Source organism: Dama dama, chromosome 11, assembly GCF_033118175.1.
Source record: "Dama dama isolate Ldn47 chromosome 11, ASM3311817v1, whole genome shotgun sequence".
NCBI lineage: Eukaryota > Metazoa > Chordata > Mammalia > Artiodactyla > Cervidae > Dama > Dama dama.
The window spans coordinates 37,793,361-37,815,705 of NC_083691.1; the positions used below are offsets into that span (position 1 = coordinate 37,793,361).

A 22,345-nucleotide genomic window follows, 5' to 3' on the forward strand; every position below is an offset into this window, starting at 1 on the left:
TGGTAGCCACACAGGGCCTTGGACAGTGTGTGCACTTGGTAGGTGCTCAGAATATTAGTTGAATGATTGAATAAATTCTGGATGAAAGTTTCTCACAGGTAGAAAACTAGCCATGTAGCCTTGTGTAGAAGAATCCATAGACAAGGCACCCTTAGAAGGACACATACGTGGCTATAGAGACAGACTCATTGGAGGGTTTTGAGATCAGATTTGTTTCTAAAGAATCCCTCTAAAAGATCATTCTGGCTGTGTGTGGAGAAAGGCTTTAGGAGGTGGAGAAGAGGTTGGAGAATGTGGTCCAGGGTAGAGATGCTGGACTCGGGTCATGACATTAGAGGGGCACTTTGAAGGTAGGGCTCTCAGGACTTGCTTGTGCAGTGGTTGTGGAGCAACCAAGGATGACCCCGATGTTAGGTGAGTGGTTGGCATTTACTGAGATGGGAAAGACTGCAAGGAGCATGGTATATATTGTGTTCAGAGCACTGTTCTGGGCATGTGGTAGAAATGGACGTAACTAAGACACTTGTTTTTCTAGGCAGACTTACTGAGAGATAATCAGGTATAATAAAACTTGACTGTTCTTAATGTATAATTCAGTGAGTTTTCACAACTACTTACAACATGGTCATAATCCTAAACAACCTGTACAACAGTAAAGAGTTAGCACAGATCCTTCTTAAAGATTCCCCCATGGCTCATTTAGTTAGACCTTTCCACATCTCTAGGCACCAACGTCTACTGATCTATTGTCTGTGTTCCTACCGTTTTGCCTTTAAGAGAACTTTTAATCTGAAGAGAGCAATGTAAAAATGACCAATCAGGGTAGGTTGTGGTTAATACTATAGTTGTATAGGCATGTTTGTGGAGTGAGGAAGGTTAATTACAAGTTTGGGGTGACCAGTTACGTTCTGACTTACTTACTTTCAAAACTAGAGAGAACTGTGTTTCCTAAGAGGAATATGAATGCTTTAAAACAGCAGTGTTGTTTTCCCAGAGAGGCAGTGAACACTCCTGAAAAGTGATTATCTGTTTCATATGGTTCTTTCCTAAATAAATATATCCACAAAACTTTCTTTTCAGTGAATTTGGGCGGTTTGAAGGATCACATTAAAGAGATCCAGAGGTGTCGGCGGTTGATTCTTATTGCTTGTGGAACAAGTTACCATGCTGGTGTAGCAGTAAGTGGCTTCTTAGAATTTTAGTTGTGTTATTTTGGTTATTAGAAAATATCTGCAGACAAATAGTACCTGCAGTAAAATAGCATGTTACTGAAGTAAAAAAAAAAAGTAAAACTTTGTTTTTGTTGTTATTGTTAAAACATCATGTTTTCATGTTTTGATGACAAAAATCAAGAAGTTTGAGGAACGGAATTTTAATAGCTACTTGGAATTACTTATCAGTGGATCATCTGCTTTAGGAAGGTCCTTAGATATACAGATGGACCGCCTGCAGCTGATTTAACAAAAGGCAGAGAGTGGCACGTTCTTGTTCCCTCCTGGCCTTGTGGTTCACACCGCACGCCTGCTTCTGTTAGAGCAGCTCCTGGGTTCTGTGTGTCGTTGTTCACTTACTGCAGACAGGGGGATGGGGCAAGTGAACCTCAACAGGATTTTACCTGGTAAGCACATTTCTGCAGAGAAACGACGTCTTCTTTTTTGATAGACTTGACTGTTGATTTTGGAAGCTGAAATTCTGTATCAAAGATGTGTGTTGGCTGTCACTATGGAGGTATAGGAATTTAACAGTCTTTTAGTCCAATAAATCAGATCCACATGTAGTTACCCTGTAAAGAGGCAGGTTATGTGCTATTGATATCAATTTCTGTAAGTACAGAAAACCCTTACACACTCAGTTCCTGCTTTAGGATTGATTTCCAAAGTTCATGACAGTAATTTTTTTATTTGCTGGGGCATAAATATCACTTATCTACACTTGTGGGAACCATTCATTTGATGAGTGAGTAAAACCCAACCCTTGCATCTCAGTAGGCTTTGTTCTTCTCTAAAGCACCCTCTCCTCCCTCCTTCCCCACTTCCCCCAAATTACATGGTCCTAAAAAGGAAAATCTGTGCAGTTTTGAAGGGAAGAGTTGTAAGAAAGTAATTGTTTTGAGCATTAGAAATAAAAAGAATGAACTAAAGACATTAGTGTAAATTAAGGGATTGGTTAATTTAGTGGTGGCTTAGATCTGTTATTGAATGAACCCTCTATTCAGAAATAAAAAATTGATTAAATGTTTCATCTAATGCTAAGCCTGTATTGTGGGGCATAAATTATATATATGCTGTGTTAGAATTCTCTAATTTGAAAAGATGTAAGGTCTTCTTTTGTTTGGTTTGTTGGAGACTACAGTATTAACAAATATTAAAAATCTCATGTGGTGGTACTTCCCTGGCAGTTCAGTGGTTATAACTCTAGGCTTCCACTGCAGGGGGCACAGGTTTGATACCTGGTCAAAGCACAAAGGTCCGCATGCTGTGCCACTGCAGGCCCCCACCCCCCGCAAAAAAAAATAATTCTAGTGTGGTTTAGGATACAAAAGTGTCATTGAATTAATCCTATCTAGTTATCTACCTCCTACTCTACCCTCCATACTGCAGAGTTTGAAAATAGTGAGCTTTCTTAAATAAGATTTCTAAAGTGTATTGACTTTTTTTGAGAAAAAGCATTCTTAATGAATACATAGTATTTTGAGGTGTTTAATTTTTCATGGTGTTTCTGCATCTGTTGTCTCACTTGAAATCTCTTCCTGATCTGGTATTATATGAATTGTCATTTAAAACTTAGGAATTGGGAAGGTAGAGTTAATATGGAAGCTAACTCAGAGAGTTAATATGGAAGCTAACTCAGAACAGTGCTTTTTCCACTACTCAAAACATTTTATGTGTGTGAGTGTATTTGCTTATAAGAATACATGCATATATTATTGTCTAAAGAGACTTGTGCTGAAATGTTAACAGTGCTTATCTCCTGGGTGGTGGGATTTTTTTTTTTTTAATGCTTTAATCTGTGTTTATATTTTCTAACATTGCTTACATTTTTATAATCAGAAAAAGTAAAAACTATACAGTGAGTCTAAAGTATTCCAGTGAAAAAGTGTATTTGAAGTACAGTTGTCTAACCAAGGCATCTTTTTTCTCTGCAGACACGTCAAGTTCTGGAAGAGCTGACTGAGTTGCCTGTTATGGTGGAGCTTGCCAGTGACTTCCTAGATAGAAACACCCCAGTTTTTCGAGATGATGTTTGCTTTTTCATTAGTCAGTCAGGTATGCTAATTTTAAAGACTTGAAAGTCATTCTTTCTAACAACTACAGCATATATCAGCAAAATTGATATTTAAAGATAAACTTAGTATTTGCTGGTAACATGACAAATATAGATTTATTTTGATATTATGGAATTCTTAATGAGTTGATAAAGGCAACACATTTTACACTCAAAAGAGCTGAAGTTTTAAAGACAAAGAAGAAAAGGAGATCCTAAGAAGTAGGATCCTGTTATTAAAAGCTTTATAATTTTATCCTTTTAAGTACATGTTTTAAATTTTATATAAAACAAATGAGGGGGAAGTCAGGGTAGGGATAAATTGGGAATTTGGGATTAACAGATATATACTACTATATATAAATAAGATAAACAAGCACAGGGAGATATATTCAATATCTTATAATAACCCATAATGAACAAGAATCTGAAAAACATATATATAACTGAATCACTTTGGTGTATGCCTGAAACATTGTAAATCAACTATACTTCAATTAAAAAATAATAAAGCAAATGATATTGTTGAAAGAGTTGTCAGTTTTCTGTTTATGCATCTGTGGAAGAGCATATGTTCACTGCTCTGTCTGCTACTATTGTCCAGGAGAGACAGCAGACACCTTGATGGGACTTCGGTACTGCAAGGAGAGAGGAGCTTTAACTGTGGGGATCACAAACACAGTCGGCAGTTCCATTTCGAGAGAGACGGACTGTGGAGTTCATATCAATGCTGGGCCTGAGATTGGTGTGGCCAGCACAAAAGTAAGTTCTTGACTTAACTCTCATGTGATAATTTAATCATAGTGTTGATGAAATAGACTAATCTGTATCTTCTATTTCATTTCTTAGCACTTGTACAGTTCATATAGTTAACTAGTCATTGTAATTATCCTAAGACTTAAGGGTCAAAAATAGGTAAAAACACTTGTCATCTCCCTTCCTCACGCTCATCTTAAGAGCTTAAAAGGGATAAAGGTATATAATGTAAGTTCATTTTGCCTGAGTCTTTACTGACTCTCTCCATTCAACATTTATATTCCTCCTGCCCTGGAGGGGTAGGATGTGTGGTAAGTATAACAGCCTCTTCTTTGAGAATAATAGGGAATTAGAAAAATAACAGAAACACCCAGTTTAATTCTAATAATTTTTGACATCTTTATTTACGTATTTATACTGTCCTAATAAATGTGCCAAATATGGACACTACCTTTGAAGGTTTATAAAGAGAAATACACTTTCGGTATAAAACTTGGTAATATTAAAAAAAGAGTGTTATATGACACTATCTGTTTTTTCTTTAAATATACCATACATTTGTGGAGATTTAAAAGCATCTTTATTTTTGTTAAGGCCTAGTGAGACTACTTTGCTCTTTGAAATTAGGATATGCATAATTCCTATTATAGGAAATCTTATGAAGTTGTATAAATGCAGAAAATGTTCTTCACACATGTATTATTCTTTGTGATTTCAAAATTTCAGTTTCTTGTCTTATGAAGTTGTATAAATGGAAATAGGAATCTTATGAAGTTGTATAAATGCAGAAAATGTTCTTCACACATGTATTATTCTTTGTGATTCCAAAATTTCAGTTTCTTGTCTGTTCTGCTTAAATCTAATATTTATTGCTGATTGTTGAATAAGATGCTTAGGTATTGGTGGATTTATGTTAAAGATGTGTATAGTATGATGTTAACATATACTAATGACATTTGGATTCTTTTTTTCATTTAAAGAACCCCATGGAGAGTTTTTTGTGGAAAAGTTAGAATTTTTAAGTAAAAACTCCCAAGTGAGGTTTTTGTTTCTTGATTACTTCGCTATTGCTAACACTATAGTTTACAGAAAACCGAAGCCTGAATTTTCTCCATGTGGTAATTAAAACATGTAAGATATTTGTTCTTGGGTTTCCATTCTGTGCCTGAATGAATAAACAGCCACCTTCAGCAGCAGTTTGTGGATTCTTGGAAAGTGTCCAGACAGACAGCTTTTGATCAGGGGTTAGAATCCCAGATCCTTCATTCAAACACATTTGTAGCAAGGGCTTCAGCATGGCATGTGTGGGACGTGGGATTGTACCAGTGGACAGGGGCTATTGACTTATCTTTTCATTGAATCTTTGTTAACTATGAACTGCCAGGAAAAATAGATTTTTTTTTGGATTTCTAATTCTGTCATTCATGAAAAGATAATTTTCCTCAGTGTTTTATTATCATTTTCAAACTAATTAGCAGAATGAAAAGAATTTTGCATTTAACACCTCTATACCCATCACTTAGATTCTGCTGTTAACTTTTTTGCTACAACTTTATTGAAGTATAATTTTCATACCATAGTATTCACAAATTTTAGGTTATACTTTTAACAAATTTGGCTGTTTATCACCATAGCCCAGTTTTAGAAGACTTAATTACTTGAAAAAGTTCCTTTGTACCCCCTTTCTAGTCAATTTTCACTTCTACCCCTCAGCCTCAGCTTCAGGCAAGTATTACTTTCTCTTGCTATATTATTTCATATTTAGCTTTCTAGAAATTTCTTATAAATGGAATTGTAATAATACATGTCTTTTGTATCTGGCTTCTTGCATTTAGTGTGAGGCTTTGAGATTTATTCATATTTTTTTTTTTAATGTCAGCTTTTTTTATTTTTTGGCAAGTCATTTTCTAAAATCTTTTTGTTTTGAAATAACTATAGCTTTATCGGAAGTTGCGAAGATAACAGAAAAGTCCAGGTACTCTTCACCCAGTTTCCCCCGATAGTTGCATCTTGTATAGGAAAATAAGCATCTCTTTATAGTATATACTTCAATTTCTTTAAAAAAATGACTCCCTGAAAATTAGTATTATGACAGTTTAGTCTTAATTTTTCTTGGATTCACTAAAAGAAAGCTGCAGGCCAGTTATCACTGAAGAACATAGACAAAAAAATCTTCAACAAGATATTAGCAAAGCAAATTCAATAATATATTAAAAGAATCATACACCAGGATCAATTGGGATTCACCCCAGGGAGGCAAGGATTTTTCAGTATCTACAAGTCAATCAGTGTGATACACAACATTAACAAATTGAAGAATAAAAACCAAATGATCATCTCAATAGATGCAAAAAAAGCTTTTGATGAAATTCAGCATCCGTTTATGAAAATGCTCTCTGGAAAGTGGGCATAGACAGACTCTACCTCAACATAATAAAGATCATATGTGAGAAACCCATAGATAACATCATACTCAAAACTGAAGACATCAGTGCAAAACTGAAGGCATTTCCTCTAAGATCAGGAAGAAACAAAGATGCCCGCTATCACCATTTTTATTCATCATAGTATTGAAGCCCTAGACATAGCAGTCAAACCAGAAAAAGAAATAAAAGGACTATAAATTGGAAAGAAGTAAGACTATCACTGTTTGCAGATGACATAATACTATACATAGAATATCCTAAGGATATCACTAGAAAACTGCTAGAGCTCATCAGTGAATTTAGCAAAGTTGCAGAGTACAAAATTAATACATAGAAATCTGTTGCATTTCTAAACACTAACTAAAAAGCCTCTTGATGAAAGTGAAAGAGGAGAGTGAAAAGGTTGGCTTAAAGCTCAACATTCAGAAAACTAAGATCATGGCATCCGGTCCCGTCACTTCATGGCAAATAGATGGGGAAACAGTGTCAGACTTTATTTTGGGGGGCTCCAAAAATCACTGCAGATGGTGACTGCACCCATGAAATTAAAAGACGCTTACTCCTTGGAAGGAAAGTTATGACCAACCTAGATAGCATATTGAAAAGCAAAGACATTACTTTGTCAACAAAGGTCCGTCTAAGTCAAGGCTGTGGTTTTTCCAGTGGTCATGTATGGATGTGAGAGTTGGACTGTGAAGAAAGCTGAGCACCGAAGAATTGATGCTTTTGAACTGTGGTGTTGGAGAAGACTCTTGAGAGTCCCTTGGACTGCAAGGAGATCCAACCAGTCCATCCTAAAGGAGATCAGTCCTGGGTGTTCATTGGAAGGGCTGATGCTGAAACTGAAACTCCAATACTTTGGCCACCTCATACAAAGAGTTAACTCATTGGAAAAGACCCTGGGAGGGTCTTGGGAGCAGGAGGAGAAGGGGACGACAGAGGATGAGATGGTTGGATGGCATCACCGACTCGATGGACATGAGTTTGGATAAACTCCGGGAGTTGGTGATGGACAGGGAGGCCAGGCGTGCTGCAATTCATGGGGTTGCAAAGAGTTGGACACGACTGAGCGACTGAACTGAACTATGAGCTACCAGGAAAAGCAATTAAGGAAATGATCCCATTTACCATTGCTTCAAAAAGAATAAGATGCCTAGGAATAAGATACCTAAGGAGGAGGAAAAGACCTGTACTCTGAAAACTATAATATAGGAAAAAAATTGAAGATTACACTAGTGGATGGAAATACATTGTGTTCGTGGATTAGAAGAATTAATATTGCTAAAATGAACAACTGCCCAAGGCAATCTACAGATTCAATGCAGTGCCTTTCAAAATACCAATGCTATTTTTCACAGAACTAGAGCAAGTAATTTAAAAATTTGTGTAAAAACATGAAAGACCTTGAATAGACAAAACAGTCTTGAGAAAGAAGAACAGAGCTGGAGGAATCATGCTCCCTGACATCAAACTATGCTCCAAAGCTATAGTAATCAAAACAGTATGATACTGTTACAGAAACAGGCACTTAGATCAACGGAATAGAATAGCGAGCCCAGAAATAAACCCATGCACTTATGTTCAATTAATCTATGACAAAGGAAGCAAGAATATACAGTAGAGAAAAGTCAGTCTCTTCAATAAGTGGTACCGGGGAAACAAGACAGTTACATGCAAAAGAATGGAGTTAGAATGTTCTCTAACACCATATACAAAGCTAAACTAAAAGTGGATTAAAGAAAGACTTAAATGTGAGACCAAAAATCATAAAATTTCTAGAAGCAAACCTAGGAAGAACACTCTTTGACTTATATGGCAGTAATATTTTTTTGTATCCTTCTTCTGAAATAATGGAAACAAAAGCAAAAATAAACAAATGGGACCTAGTTATACTTAAAAGCTTTTGTGCAGCAAAGGAAACCATCAGCAAAACAAAAAGAAAACCTGCTTAGTTGGAAAAGTATTTGCAAATGATATGACCAATGAAGGACTAATATCAAAACTATGTAAACAGCTCATACAACTCAGCATAAAAAAAACCTGATGAAAAAATTGACCAAAGACCTGAATAGACCTTTCTCCAAAGAGTACCTGTAGTGGCGAACAAATGCATGAAAAGATGTTCAACACCACTAATCATTAGGAAAATGCAAATGAAAACTATAGTGTGATAATCAGCTCACACTTATCAGAATGGCTGTCATCAAAAAGGGCACAAATAATGAATGTAAATGAGGATATAGAGAAAAGAGAACCCTCATACATTGTTGGTAGGAATGTAAATTGATACTGCCACTGTGGAAAACAGTATGGAGAATCTTCAAAAAATTAAAAACAATTATCAGATAATCCAGCAATGTCACTTCTGAGTGTATATCCAAAGAAAATAAAAAATACTAATTCAAAAAAATACATGCACCCCCAGTGTTCATAACAGCATTATTTACAGTTGCCAACTTATGGAAGCAACCTAAGTGTCCACATCAACAGATGAATGGATAAAAAAGATATGTATATAAATCACTTCTTTTTTATCCATTCACCTATACACACACACATTGGAAAAGACCCTGATGCTGGGAGGGATTGGGGGCAGGAGGAGAAGGGGACGACAGAGGATGAGATGGCTGGATGGCATCACTGACTTGATGGACATGAGTTTGAGTAAACTCCGGGAGTCAGTGATGGACAGGGAGGCCTGGCGTGCTGTGATTCATGGGGTCGCAAAGAGTCAGACACGACTGAGCGACTGAACTGACTGATACACACACACACACATATACACACATACACCCACACACACAGTAGGATACTACTCAACCATTAAAAAAGAATGAAATTTTGCCATTTGAAGTAACATGAGTGGACTTGGAGGGTATTATGCTAAATGAAATAAATCAAAGATAAATATTGTGTCACCTATATGTGGAATCTAAAAAATACAGCAAGCTAGTGACTATAACAACAAAGAGGCAGTCACAGATTTAGAGATCTAGTAGTTACTAGTGGGAACAGGGAAGAGGAGAGGAGCAATATAGGGGTAGAGGATGAAAAGGTACAAGCTATTATGTGTAAAATATGCTACAAAGCATAATACAGGAACTATATCCAGTATTTTATAATAACTATAAACCAAATATCTTGAAAAATTATGAATCACTATATTGTACTCCTGTAGCTTGTGTAATATACATCAAGTATTACTTCAGTAAAAATAAGTTTTAAAATATACAGAAATCTTTCTCTGTAAGCTGACAGTGGCTACTTAGAAAAGTATGGGTGTTAAAAAATAAAATAAAAATGCAAAAAAAAAAAAAGGTATGGGTGTGTGCATTTGGAGGGGGGATTCTTTTTTTTTTAATAACTATGTGTTAGTCGCTCAGTCGTGTCTGACTCTTTGTGACCCCATGGACTGCCAGGCTCCTCTGTCCATGGGATTCTCCAGGCAAGAGTACTGGAGTGGGTTGCCATTTCCTTCTCCAGGGGATCTTCCCAACCCAGGGATCAAACCCGGGTCTCCTGTGTTGCACGCAGATTCTTTACCATCTGAGCCATCAGGGAAGCTATAAAAATACTTAAAATACTTAAAAATAATTCTACTAAGAAATATGTAAGATATTCATAAATATTTGTCAAACAGATGAAAACTATATAACTTTCTTTTTTTTTTTTTAAATGGGCTTCGCTGTGGCTCGGTGATGGAAGAATCCACCTGCCAATGCAGGAGATGCGAGTTCCATCCCTGGGTCGGGAAGATCTTCTGGGGTAGGAAATGGCAACCCACTCCAGTACTCTTGCCTGGAGAATCCCATGGACAGAGAAGCTTTGGTGTAGGCTACAGTCCCCAGGGTTGCAAAAGTCAGACATGACTTGGCAACTAAACAACAGCAACATATAACTTTCTAGACTTTTAAATTCCTAACAAATTGATAGAAACCATGTTTCTGGATGGGACGATTGTCTTGTAAATACTAAAAATGTGAAGCAGGATCTGTATTCTGTGACATAGCTCTAGTATATCAGAGAACTTAGGCTACATAAAGTGTCTAAGGAAAAAAGCAGAAAGGGACAGTGAAACCAACAGAATTAAGAATATTTAATAATACTTAACCGATGTTAGGGTGGAAGGACTGTTTATGCTAGAAAGTATGACATAAAGTTAAAAAATTAAAACTTTTGTGTCAGTAAACACCATTGTAAAAGATTAACCTAAACTGGGAAAATGAATTTGAAATTTAAGAGAGATCTTTCAAGACCAACTGAAAAGAAAACAAACCCAAGTCAAAAAAAAAGCAAGTGAAGAATAATGAAATTAATTTTCAATAGATAAAACATAGATGACTGACAACCATGAAAAATAATCTTAAGTTTTTGAATTCAAGGGCTGTATGATGAAGTAGTAGTGAGAGTCTATTGTCCAGCTGTCTGGTATAAGTTTGTTAAAAGGATGATTCTCCACATTGCAAAGAATGTGGTAAAATAGGCATATCTCACATTCACGTACAGCTAACAGGAATGAAGAGGGTCTGGACAGTGTGATCGCAGGTTTTTAAGATATTCACAATTCTGTAACCTCAGGGGAAATTTTTTGTTTATTTTCATCTCTTTTTTTAAGTTAAAAATTCCAAGTTCTTAAAACGCAGTGCAGCTAATTCTGCGCATTCTTGTGCTCTTTCAGGCATACACCAGCCAGTTTGTATCTCTTGTGATGTTTGCTCTTATGATGTGTGATGACAGGATCTCCATGCAGGAGAGACGCAAAGAGATCATGCTTGGATTGAAGCGGCTGCCCGGTATGAAGACCCTCACACACACAGTAGTTACTGTCTGAGGGAGTGGGGGATGGGTGAAGCTGTGGCTTGTGCCTATTTAGTCAGTAGTATCTTTTTTTTTTTTTTAATTCAAGATGCATTTATTCTTTACAGCTTTGCCAACATGTGGACATGCTTCCTCACAAAGACAGGAGATCTTTCCATTCACTGTAACACCCAGTGCTGAAAACACGGGTCCCAGGTTTCAGCTGTGAGACACTCATTCTCAGGACTAGTTTGCAAACCTCATCCACATTCTCCCCTTGCGTGGGGGGATAATCCAGATACAGCTCAGGACTGTGGGGTGGGCCTGCATACAAGATCCTGCCTGCACCTCCTGGCTGGAGGACACTGCCTCAGCCCTGCTGAACCACACCGAGGGGGAGAAGCACACACTGCTACTGCTTTTCAACACACGACACGCTAAGCCCACACGTTCTTCTTCAGGGGAATTTCCAAGGCCTTGCCTCTCCCAGGCTCTGTACCGCCCTCGAGTCTGGTGGTGTGTGGCTGCTGGGCTGCTCACTGGGGTTCCTGCCTGTCCTGACACGTGTCCTGAAGAGTCCCACCTGAGGGCCCCTCTCCCATGGACCAGCTGCACCTACAGATCTTGGTCTGGAACGTGAGGCTGCTCACTCTTGCCTACATTCACAGGCTCAGTCACCATCCTTCCCATCTTTCCTGCTGGTCGCTGCGCCAGGGGGCAACCGCCCACCTGCTGCCTCTCCTCACACGGCAACCTCGGGGTGTCCTGGGGCCCAGCCAAGTGCTAGGAGAGAATTAAGGTGTTCTTACACGACAGGCTTCAGGCAACATACACCCACCCTTGGTGGGCACTTTGTCAAGTGTCAGACTATCAATCATCCAGATGTCCACCGGCCAGAACACTGGGCATAGACCAAGCCTCTCTGCTCTCTGCCACCTCATGACTCAGACGTGACACGGCAGCCACACCTGCAACGCCTCTAGGGGCAGTAGTAGTATCTTTTTACTTTGTACCTGTTCATTAAAAAACCCCACACTGATAGCACAGAAGATTAGAAACACTGGTGTTTTATCGGTTGTTACCCATATGTTATTATTATATTGTTTGGTATATTGTCCTTTTTTCATAGATTTTGCTAATATTACTTCTTAACAGATTTGATTAAGGAAGTTTTGAGCATGGATGATGAAATTCAGAAACTGGCAACAGAACTTTATCACCAGAAGTCAGTCTTGATAATGGGACGTGGCTATCATTATGCTACTTGTCTTGAAGGGGCCCTGGTAAGTCTTCTCACTTCCAGTTGTAGTCTGTTGACACATGGACCTGGCACATAGTCATATTTTCAGATTGAATGAAATAGGTAGAACTTTTATGAAAGTGCCTTTATATTTACACATTCTGATTTGTTTACCTTGAAAGGATAACAGAATACTTAATTCAGAAATTGAAAATCAAGGAAGTACACTTCAGAATGAGGACTTGGGTTTAGAAAGTAACTTGGGTTAATGTTTTGTCCACATGTGAATAAAATAAATAATATGTTCTCTAGCTGTGAGATTTAATTGAGGTCAAATATGAAACAATTAGGAAAACAGTTACAAAGAAATGCCAGTACACGCGTGATAATCTAAAATCTTCAAAAAGTCCTTTTGGAGTTCTAAAACTCCCATTTACTTGTTGACATTATAGAAATAATTATCAGTAAACATATTAGCTCTATTTGTACATCACAGATCCTTTAATACTGTCTGATAAATAGGACAGGGATTTCCAACAGCAGATATCTTGTGTAATATTTATTTAAGAATGGGTTTTTGAAAAACTGAAGACTAATCTAGTTCTTTCCTATTAGAAAATCAAAGAAATCACTTACATGCACTCTGAAGGTATCCTTGCTGGTGAGTTGAAACATGGCCCTCTGGCTTTGGTGGATAAGTTGATGCCTGTCATCATGATCATCATGAGAGATCACACCTACGCCAAGTGTCAGAATGCTCTACAGCAAGTGGTTGCTAGGCAGGTAAGTCAAGGGCTACTGTGAGGACACAGGCTGCACATGCAAGGGATCTCAGTTGTGTAATTATGAGAATCATCCTGAAACCATCCCAACCACCAGGTCTGTGGAAAAATTGTCTTCCACAAAACTAGTCCATGGTGCCAAAAAGATTGGGGACCACTGCCACAGAGCTTCTGTTTCCTTGACTTATGCATGAGACTTAGCACATGGGATTGTGAGTTTAAATAAGCCTACGTCAGTGTGGAAAATTCTTAGAGAGATGGGAATACCAGACCACCTGACCTGTCTCTTGAGAAATCTGTATGCAGGTCAGGAAGCAACAGTTAGAACTGGACATGGAACAACAGACTGGTTCCAAATCGGGAAAGGAGTACGTCAAGACTGTACATTGTCACCCTGCTTATTTAACTTATGTGCAGAGTACATCATGAGACACGGTGGGCTGGATGAAGCACAAGCTGGAATCAAGACTGCTGGGAGAAATATCAATAACCTCAGATATGCAGATGACACCACCCTTATGGCAGAAAGCAAAGAAGAACTAAAGAGCCTCTTGATGAAAGTGAAAGAGGAGAGTGAAAAAGCTGGCTTAAAGCTCAACATTCAGAAAACTAAGATCATGGCATCTGGTCCCATCACTTCATGGGAAATAGATGGGAAAACAGTGACAGACTATTTTTTTGGGCTCCAAAATCACTGCAGATGGTGACTGCAGCCATGAAATTAAAAGACTTCTTGCTCCTTGGAAGGAAAGTTATGACCAACCTAGATAGCATATTAAAAAGCAGAGACATTACTTTGCCAACAGAGGTCCGTCTCATCAAGGCTATGGTTTTTCCAGTAGTCATGTATGGATGTGAGAGTTGGACTATAAAGAAAGCTTCAGTGCTGAAGCATTGATGCTTTTGAACTGTGGTGTTGGAGAAGACTCTTGAGAGTCCCTTGGACTGCAAGGAGATCCAACCAGTCCATCTAAAGGAAATCAGTCCTGGGTGTTCATTGGAAGGACTGATGTTGAAGCTGAAATTCCAATACTTTGGCCACCGATGTGAAGAACTGACTTATTTGAAAAGACCCTGATGCTGGAAAAGGTTGAAGGTGGGAGGAGAAGGGGACGGCAGAGGATGAGATGGTTGGATGGCATCACCAACTCAATGGACATGAGTCTGAGTACAATCCGGGAGTTGGTGATGGACAGGGAGGCCTGGCGTACTGTACTCCATGGGGTCGCAAAGAGTCGGACACAACTGAGTGGCTGAACTGGTATCAGTGAGGCCACATTGAATTGTGCAGTGCACAATGTGCATGTTCATGTGTTACAGCCCTGCTTTTGCTTAACCAGTGATCGTGCATGTGGTCTCTCTCCCAGGGACGGCCCGTGGTGATCTGTGACAAGGAGGACACCGAGACCATTAAGAACACAAAGAGAACCATCAAGGTGCCCCACTCGGTGGACTGCCTGCAGGGCATTCTCAGCGTGATCCCCTTACAGCTGCTGGCCTTCCACCTGGCTGTGCTGAGAGGTTACGATGTGAGTGATGGACCACTGTGGAAATTTAGATAGTTTCCTTCCAAGTTTTTAGCAATAGAATTTGATAATTCCATCATACGTACATCTGTCACCTGTTGTAGTTCCATGGCCCAGTTTTGTAGGTTACATCCTGACATTTTCACACCCATGGAACCTGAAGGAATCTTGGACATTAGCTCCATCAGTGGAGATTACCTCCTTGGGGACCCTCCACCTGTTTTCTTTCTGTGTTTCTCAGTGGGTTAGCTATTGGAAATTCTTTGGGATTTCCTCACACATTGAAGGACTCTCAGCATTCCTGGTCCCTCATTCATTGTGACAACCACAGTGACAATCAAAACATTCTACTCTTAACAGTCTCTGTGGCGGTCACTATTATTTTTCTATTAGGAGGATTGCATTACTGCCTCTGAGCTTTACTCTTGAGGTTTCAGTTGTACTTCTCATTCCACATTTTCTGAGGGCAGAAAAATGGATTAATCTGTGTTTAAAAGATTTTAATATAGATTCAAGTCAAAAGGGCTCCTTCTGCTCAACTTCCGGTTAATCTAAAGAATTTATTCCAAAATCGCATACAGCTAAAAATGTACTAAAATGTATCCTTCTATTGTAGTTTGTATAAAAAAATAAATACACAAACAGAGAATGCTGAAAAACAAACAAAAACATCCCACTCTTACACATTTCTAGTGTCCCGAGAGAGGGATACCAGCTCATAGAGGACCACAGGAGTTTTCCATGTGCTGAACTGGCTCTTTTGGAATTCTTGTTCTGAATTGATTTCAGGTCATTTTAAGATGCATTATATTCCTGTATTTCTAATCGAATTCTTTGTAGTCTCTAGTAAAGATGGTTAATGAACAAGTTGTTTTCTATTTTTATGGGATTTCTTTGGTTATTTATTTGGCTGCAGCAGCTCTTAATTGTGACATGCAGGATCTTTAGTTGCAGCATGTGAACTCTCAGTTGGCTCGCAAGATCTAGTTCCCCAACCAGGGATTGAACCCAGGCCCCTACATTGGGAGTGCAGAGTCTTAGCCCTGGACCACCAGGACAGGGCTGTTTTTATGTTTGTATAAGCAAAAATAATTTGCTGATAGCAGCCGTCCCCAAGTGGCCCCCACCCCAGTTTGTATCATCTCTCAAATCTTACTCCTTTTTTTTGCAGGTTGATTTCCCCCGGAATCTTGCCAAATCTGTAACCGTAGAATAAGAAGCATCTGAAACTGGGCGATTAAGCAACACAAGACACCTTTTGTATTTAAAACTTGATTTAAGATATCACCCCTTTAAGCCTTTTTTAGTAAATCCTTATTTATATATCAGTTATAATTATTCCATTCAATTTATGATTTTTGTAAAATTACCTCATATTTTTCCAGTGATTTGTGGGGGAGTTTGAATAGTGGAAATCTATGTTGGTATTGGTATCAGAGAAATTTAGCTCTCATTTTTTTTAAAGGATGCTAAGTGTTGGATTTTGGGACCCTCCACTTCAAACTGAAAGGATTGTGTGTTATTAAAATAATTGGCATTTGTTTCAGCATACATTCATATTTCAGGGCAATGAAAGTGTGTTTAATTGGAGTATTTAAAGCCAGTGACAATGTACTTGGATATTTGATTAAGATTTTGCCAAGTTATAAAGAGAAAATGCCGTGATTATTTTGAAATTTATTGTTTTGTTTTTAAATCAGTCTATGAAACTTAAAAACTGAAAACTACTTCATGGGATTTCTATCCAAGTTAACCGTAGTCTCTCAGATTTATTGCCTGGTTTCTGTAAATCAAGGTTTCTTAGGAAGCTAAGAAGTATAGTAGTGCATTGGTTTTCTCCAGCCTTTAGCAGAGAATGCTTGCACAATTTCATAGCACAGACTTTAAATCTGAGCTGCTTTGAACAGCTGACAATATGATTTTAAATTTGAAAATGGGGTGCAGATAAGTTGGATATCCTACTTCTTGTTTTTTTTTAATCTCCTAAAAGTGGTTTTGGTTTCCTTGTATCTGTAGTTTCTTCTAAAAAATTACTGCCGAAGGACATTCTATCTTGTTCTTTGAAATCACCACAGAGAGTTGCTATCCAATATCTCAAATCAGTACTGATGTTCAGAATTCTCTTCAGTTTTGTCCCAGAGAAGAATTCCTTACAGTTAATTTTAACTTCCCTTTACTGCTTTGTTGAATCAAACTGTAGTAGCTTCATGCCAATTTGGAAACTCCTTGCAGTTGTTTGGAAGATTTGCAAGTCTTTTGACTAAAATTTGGCTCAATGTATATGATAGGCTAAAATTAGAAAAAGCTATCTGCTTTACACTTATATTAGTGAAGGATTATGTAACATTTTTAGTATTACTTTCTAGGTATTTTTCTCTCTGAATAGTCTGTGTTTTACCCCTGACATATACTTAGGAATGAAGAAAATATAAATGTAAAAGTGATATTGAGGTGCCTTCAGCTGGCTAGTGTCAGAAATGGAAACTTAACAACTTAGATTAAAAAATTTAGAGTAGAATACTAGTTTGACACCCAAAAGTTGTGAATAATAATTTCTTCACGGAGCTTTCTGGCAACATCTTGGGCATTACAAGGCAGTGTGTTTATGTTTTGGTTAAGTCCTTTTCCTTCAGAAGTTTTCATTTTTAAATTGAGAAGGTAAGATATTTAGCCTATTAAAGTTAGCTGAGCCTTTTCCATTTTCTGTGTTTGAACTTCTAGTAGCTATTATAAGAGAAGCATAGAATTCTGCCTTGTGTTAGCATTAGAGAAAGAATTGGCATATGTTGAGGTAATTCAGAAAGACTCTTAGATTGAGACTAGAAACCTGTTTTTAAAATGAAACAGGATTACTATTCATGTCATTATATAGCTGCTGCAGGTATAAACTGATTATCTATTTTAATTGTTTGTAATATTATTTTGTGTAGGCCTGCTAGTTTTAGTATGTGTGTAGTGTCATCCGTAACTATGTTATTTTAGCATTTTTATGCACATGATTTGTATGATTTGTAGCATTTCTGAAGTTCAGATTAGCTTTCTAAGTGAAACTGGTATGTGAAGTCAGTCGTTAGTTTCCAGTCTCTTTCCTCTCCCTCTTTGTGTGTGTGTTTGTGTCTTTTTCTCACTCTCAGACACACACAGATACACTACAGGCTAGGATAAGTTCTAAATCAAATCTCAAAAACCAATAGTAAGAAAAAAGAAGTGGTATTTTCCAAACAAACATCGTTTTTCTTCCCTATCCCTTTTTCTTGCTCCCTACACTGTTTAGTGATTTTTAGATGCTTTTATGAATTATGAACACAAAATACTGTAATGAGGCAAACTGCTAGTAAGTGTGGATGCTCAGATAAAGCCAATGTAATAAGAAAATCATTTTTTGAGAAAGATATTCTACAAAAGGAGTCCTTCATATAAAAAATTCTTGTAGTACATTTAAAATTTAAATTCACTTGTGTGTAACTTAGTACTCTTTACCCAGGCCATGAGTCCTTTTTAGGCCAAGGGTCATGTTAGCATGTAACACGTGGCCCAGTAAATGATTGTTACTTTGGCATCAGTCAACTTTTCTGTCTTTTTAAATCACCTATGCCATAGGAATAAATAGTTGGAGGAAAGTTGATGTTAACTGTTTTTGGCTTGTTATAACTCTGTCAGCAGCATATTATGTGAAAGTCACTGTGCCAGAAACTGAAAAATATACATCCTGTTTAAAGTCCACCTGTCTCCCGGTGTACTTATCGCTCTTGGAGACTCAGGTCATTGGAAGGTACAGGGTGAGAGAGTGGGAAAATGGAATTGAGCTTTTAAATGTTGGGAGTGAATTTGTTCATTTAAATGATGGTTCAAGTTTTGGTGTATATCATGTTCCTAAGAGGTGAAGTGCATTTTGCAGAGTTAGCTGTTACCACAGGCAATAAATCCATGTGTCTGTAGTACTGTAAGGAACAGCGGTTGTTAGATACAAGGTGAAAACAAGCATCACAGCTAAAAGGGAACTGACACAGGTGACATGTAGGTGAGACTGTTGGTTAGAGAGCTAATAAAGATTTTCTTTAAGGTTCTTAGAAAGATGTTTCTGAGATGATATTGTCTTAACCTTTTGAATACAGATCTCTTGACCTAAGTTAATTATGGAACCCCTTGAGCTCCTTGGTTATATTCCTCTGACATATTTCTAGTAACTCTTGAAAGAGGGAAAACTATCTGAAATGTTGACCTTAACAAACATATTTTAAGAAGTCCTTTGGGGTCAGTTTCCTTTGTCTCTCTCTCTTTTCGATTAGGCTATATACTATAGCAGTAAAAGGGAAAGACTGAGGTTAATTATTATATGCTACAGCTTAAGTGATTTTTCTAACGAGGACAATGTCATTGAAAATGTTTATTTAAAAAGAATTCACAGCTCACATTGAATTTATGAAGACCAAAGAAATTGAAGGGAATGGTAAAGATAGCTTAAAAAAGTGTTATAACCACATATTTAATAGATTTTTTTTATATCAGAATACCAGGTAGTGTTTTACCTGTGAAAATGTATTTCAGATTACTTTCTTTGTTTTCTTGTGTTAGAGCCTCAAGTTAAAAATTGTAACAACTAAATCATTTTTTCCCCGCAATATTTAAAGATTGTTAATATGTCAGTGTTTCTCTAGCTTGACGAGTTTAACTCTCTTTACATCCATGATGATAACCAATAGGACGGATAATACTGGCTATGAACTGATAGTATCCATGGTTAAAATAAAAATCATAGTTAACTAGCAAAACTGTCAAGTTATGCCATTTTAACTTGTGAGTCTGTAGTAACTTGATATCAATGTTACAGAATATATGATAAATAATGGCTAATGAGAACTTTTTAAGAAATCTCAAATTACCTTTCTTACTATACTAGTTTTCAGAATGAATATAGAAATGATCCTGTTAGCCTTTTAAAACTGTTCTGCAGTAGAAATTTTTTTTTGCTTAAATAAAACTTTTCATATTTGTTTAAGTTATATTTCTTTTGAGCTGAAAATTTTAGAATCATCCTGGCTTTGTTTCAGTTTTCTATTGTTTAAGATGAATGTTTAGTTTACTGAGCCACTTAGTCATTTCGTCCTCATGTCTTCTCAGTCTAATGACTGTAATTCCGAACTGTGAATAAGTTACCCAAATCTTGCTGAGAATTACATTTTTAAGCAATTTGCCAATATTTGAAGTATATACATGTTTGTCGTTGTGTTAAAAATTGTATTGTACTAAGAATGTAGCCAGTATTTACTTTAGTTGTCAGTAAACATTTTTGATGCTAAAAGTTTATTCGTTACTGTTGCTTTTAAAAAGAAGAAATATTACATTTATATTCAGAAGTCATGTCTTCACTCCAACATCCCAATTACTTTTAAAAGGATCATTAGATAAAACAAAGGCTCTACTTTCTCTAATGTTATGCTCTGTTAATATTATACTTATTCAAGTCTTTTAGAACCTTTTGTGAGAATATGTTGTTTCTAGTGCATATACAGGGTATATAGTGATCAGCAACTTTAAGTTGTTGATTGTTGCAAAAGAAGGGTGTTTAGGATGGGTGAATAGTAAAGCAGCATATTCTCCAAATCTAAAGTTTCTGTCATGTCTGGCAGTCTATTAATTGTAGAACAAAGAGTCCTTTTACAGGATCCTTTTATAAACAGCGAGCTACAAATCTCTATCCTTAGTGCTTACAGCACTTGCTGTGTTTTGCAGGAGACAGAGTTATGCCCAGCATGGTTTGAATGAATGGATGTGCTGTGTTGCCTTCCCATAGAATTGAGCCCAATCTCTCATCTCCCTTTTGCTCTGTGTTGCTCTGCAGCAAAGCCCAGGGCTGCCACATCAGCATGAATCATTTTTTCCACAGGCCACATTTTTAATGTAAAATTTAGCTTTACTTCTAGTGAAGTTTCCTTTAAATCCTCTTCAATTCACTATCAGTAAGTATTTACTGAGTACTTTTAAAGGCCAAGAAATAATTTCCCTAGAAATTAAGAGGCCACTTTTCATTGGAGTGAATTTAAGGAAAAATAAGTTCTTTAATTTTTTGGATGAGCGAAAGAAGTCCTTATTAAGTTTCTCTCATTATCCATGGTTAAACTGTTCTATCTTATTTTAAAAAATGATGTAGAAACTTTATTAGCTAGCTTTAACAAGCATCCCGGAGATCAAAACTAATCTTGTCATAATATAGATAAGTCGCCAGGTTATAGGTCATTTAACCAGACAAAATTAATTACTATCTTTTTGGTTAGTATGTATACAAGAGATTATTTCCACAGTTGAAAAGACATGTTTGTGATCTTCATGTTAACATGATTCATAAAGTTCACATGTGTATTTTTTCATAAAGAATGCTATTATGCAGCCAGATTTCCTTTTCCATATTTCAAAAAATATTTGAATATGGAGCATGGATATGTAATTGAAATATGGAATAAAAAGTGGAGCTTGTAAGCAATTGAAGAAGTGTTCTCCGGATAGAACTGTAGCTATTTCCTTCCCATTCATTTATCAATCTGCCTTTATATGTGTTTATAAAAAGTAAAACATTTATGTCTGTTAGGAAAGCAATTGGCATGGTTTCATATGTTTTTAATTTCTGTAGTATAGTGAGTATTGCATTATTTCCAACAATGCATATAAGTTATATTGTGGAACTCACAGCAGCTGTACGCCTGGGGGATCTTTAGGGGTTAATTTTTGCCTCTGTCACTCAGCTTTGTATGTTTTGAAATGGAGATAAATACTGTGTGGTCTTAGAAGGAAAATTGCCAGAATTCCCGAGTTCTAGATCCATTGTACCTAAAAGGCAAATGATCACATGTTCTTAACTAATGTATTCTTAATTTGTGAGACCCAAAGGTTGATGTCCATTAATTTTAGATTGTCATGCAATAGGCAAACTTCAAAGGTCTAGATCTGTCAGGATCACTACAGTTTGTTTCTGCAAACAGCCCCTTTTAGGTGACACTGTTGTTGGCATTAGGAAAAGCCAGTGTGGCGACAGCAAGGATGTTTTACTATGGCAAGTTCAATGTGAGATGGACTCAATTAGAAAGCTTTGTCTTCAAAGAATGCCCCACACTGGGATGGGAAATAATCTGAGACAATAAAAACTTTTCAGTTTCTAGGTAAGCAAAATTGCATTAAATTCAAGTTTCTTTCTGTGTTAGACTTGAATGTATCTAGCCAGTGTGATTTATGGGGGCTTTTGGTGGTTTTTTTCCCCCACTTGCTTTGTGTGTAGAATTGTTTTGAAATATTGAGTATATTTGCTTTGAATTTTATCTCTTTCTGTTTTGTATTCATCCTTTGAATAAAATTGTAAATCCAATATTGATTTTATTCTTAATTTACTTTTACTGCTGCTGTGGAGAAACCAAGGAACTGTGGGAGATCTTTGTAGGTTTTCTGTCTGAAGTTCCTGGTTATTAACTTGGAATCGTGTGTTACTGAAGTTCAAAGCATTTCTTTCTTTGAAAGAAACAATTTTAAAACTTACTCATATAGATTGTCTCTTTGTGCTTTAAG

General features: G+C 37.0%; 1 protein-coding gene and 1 non-coding gene across 6 annotated transcripts in view; one reads left to right on the forward strand and one right to left on the reverse strand.

Moving 5' to 3' along the window:
- Positions 1 to 22,148, forward strand: part of GFPT1 (glutamine--fructose-6-phosphate transaminase 1) — a 64,505-nt gene extending 42,357 nt beyond the window's left edge. For all 5 annotated transcript variants that reach the window (XM_061155143.1, XM_061155144.1, XM_061155142.1 and 2 more), the window contains 8 exons: positions 1,081 to 1,178; positions 3,146 to 3,266; positions 3,869 to 4,026; positions 11,125 to 11,239; positions 12,399 to 12,526; positions 13,099 to 13,266; positions 14,633 to 14,794; positions 15,963 to 22,148. In XM_061155143.1, coding sequence (XP_061011126.1) covers positions 1,081 to 1,178; positions 3,146 to 3,266; positions 3,869 to 4,026; positions 11,125 to 11,239; positions 12,399 to 12,526; positions 13,099 to 13,266; positions 14,633 to 14,794; positions 15,963 to 16,007 — 995 coding nt within the window. In that variant the 3' untranslated portion in view covers positions 16,008 to 22,148. The remainder of the gene's footprint in view (positions 1 to 1,080; positions 1,179 to 3,145; positions 3,267 to 3,868; positions 4,027 to 11,124; positions 11,240 to 12,398; positions 12,527 to 13,098; positions 13,267 to 14,632; positions 14,795 to 15,962) is intronic.
- LOC133065729 (small nucleolar RNA SNORA17) lies at positions 12,102 to 12,233 on the reverse strand. Its single transcript, XR_009694987.1, has one exon. It is a non-coding gene; the product is annotated as a small nucleolar RNA SNORA17 (small nucleolar RNA).
- Positions 22,149 to 22,345: the final 197 nt, after the last annotated feature.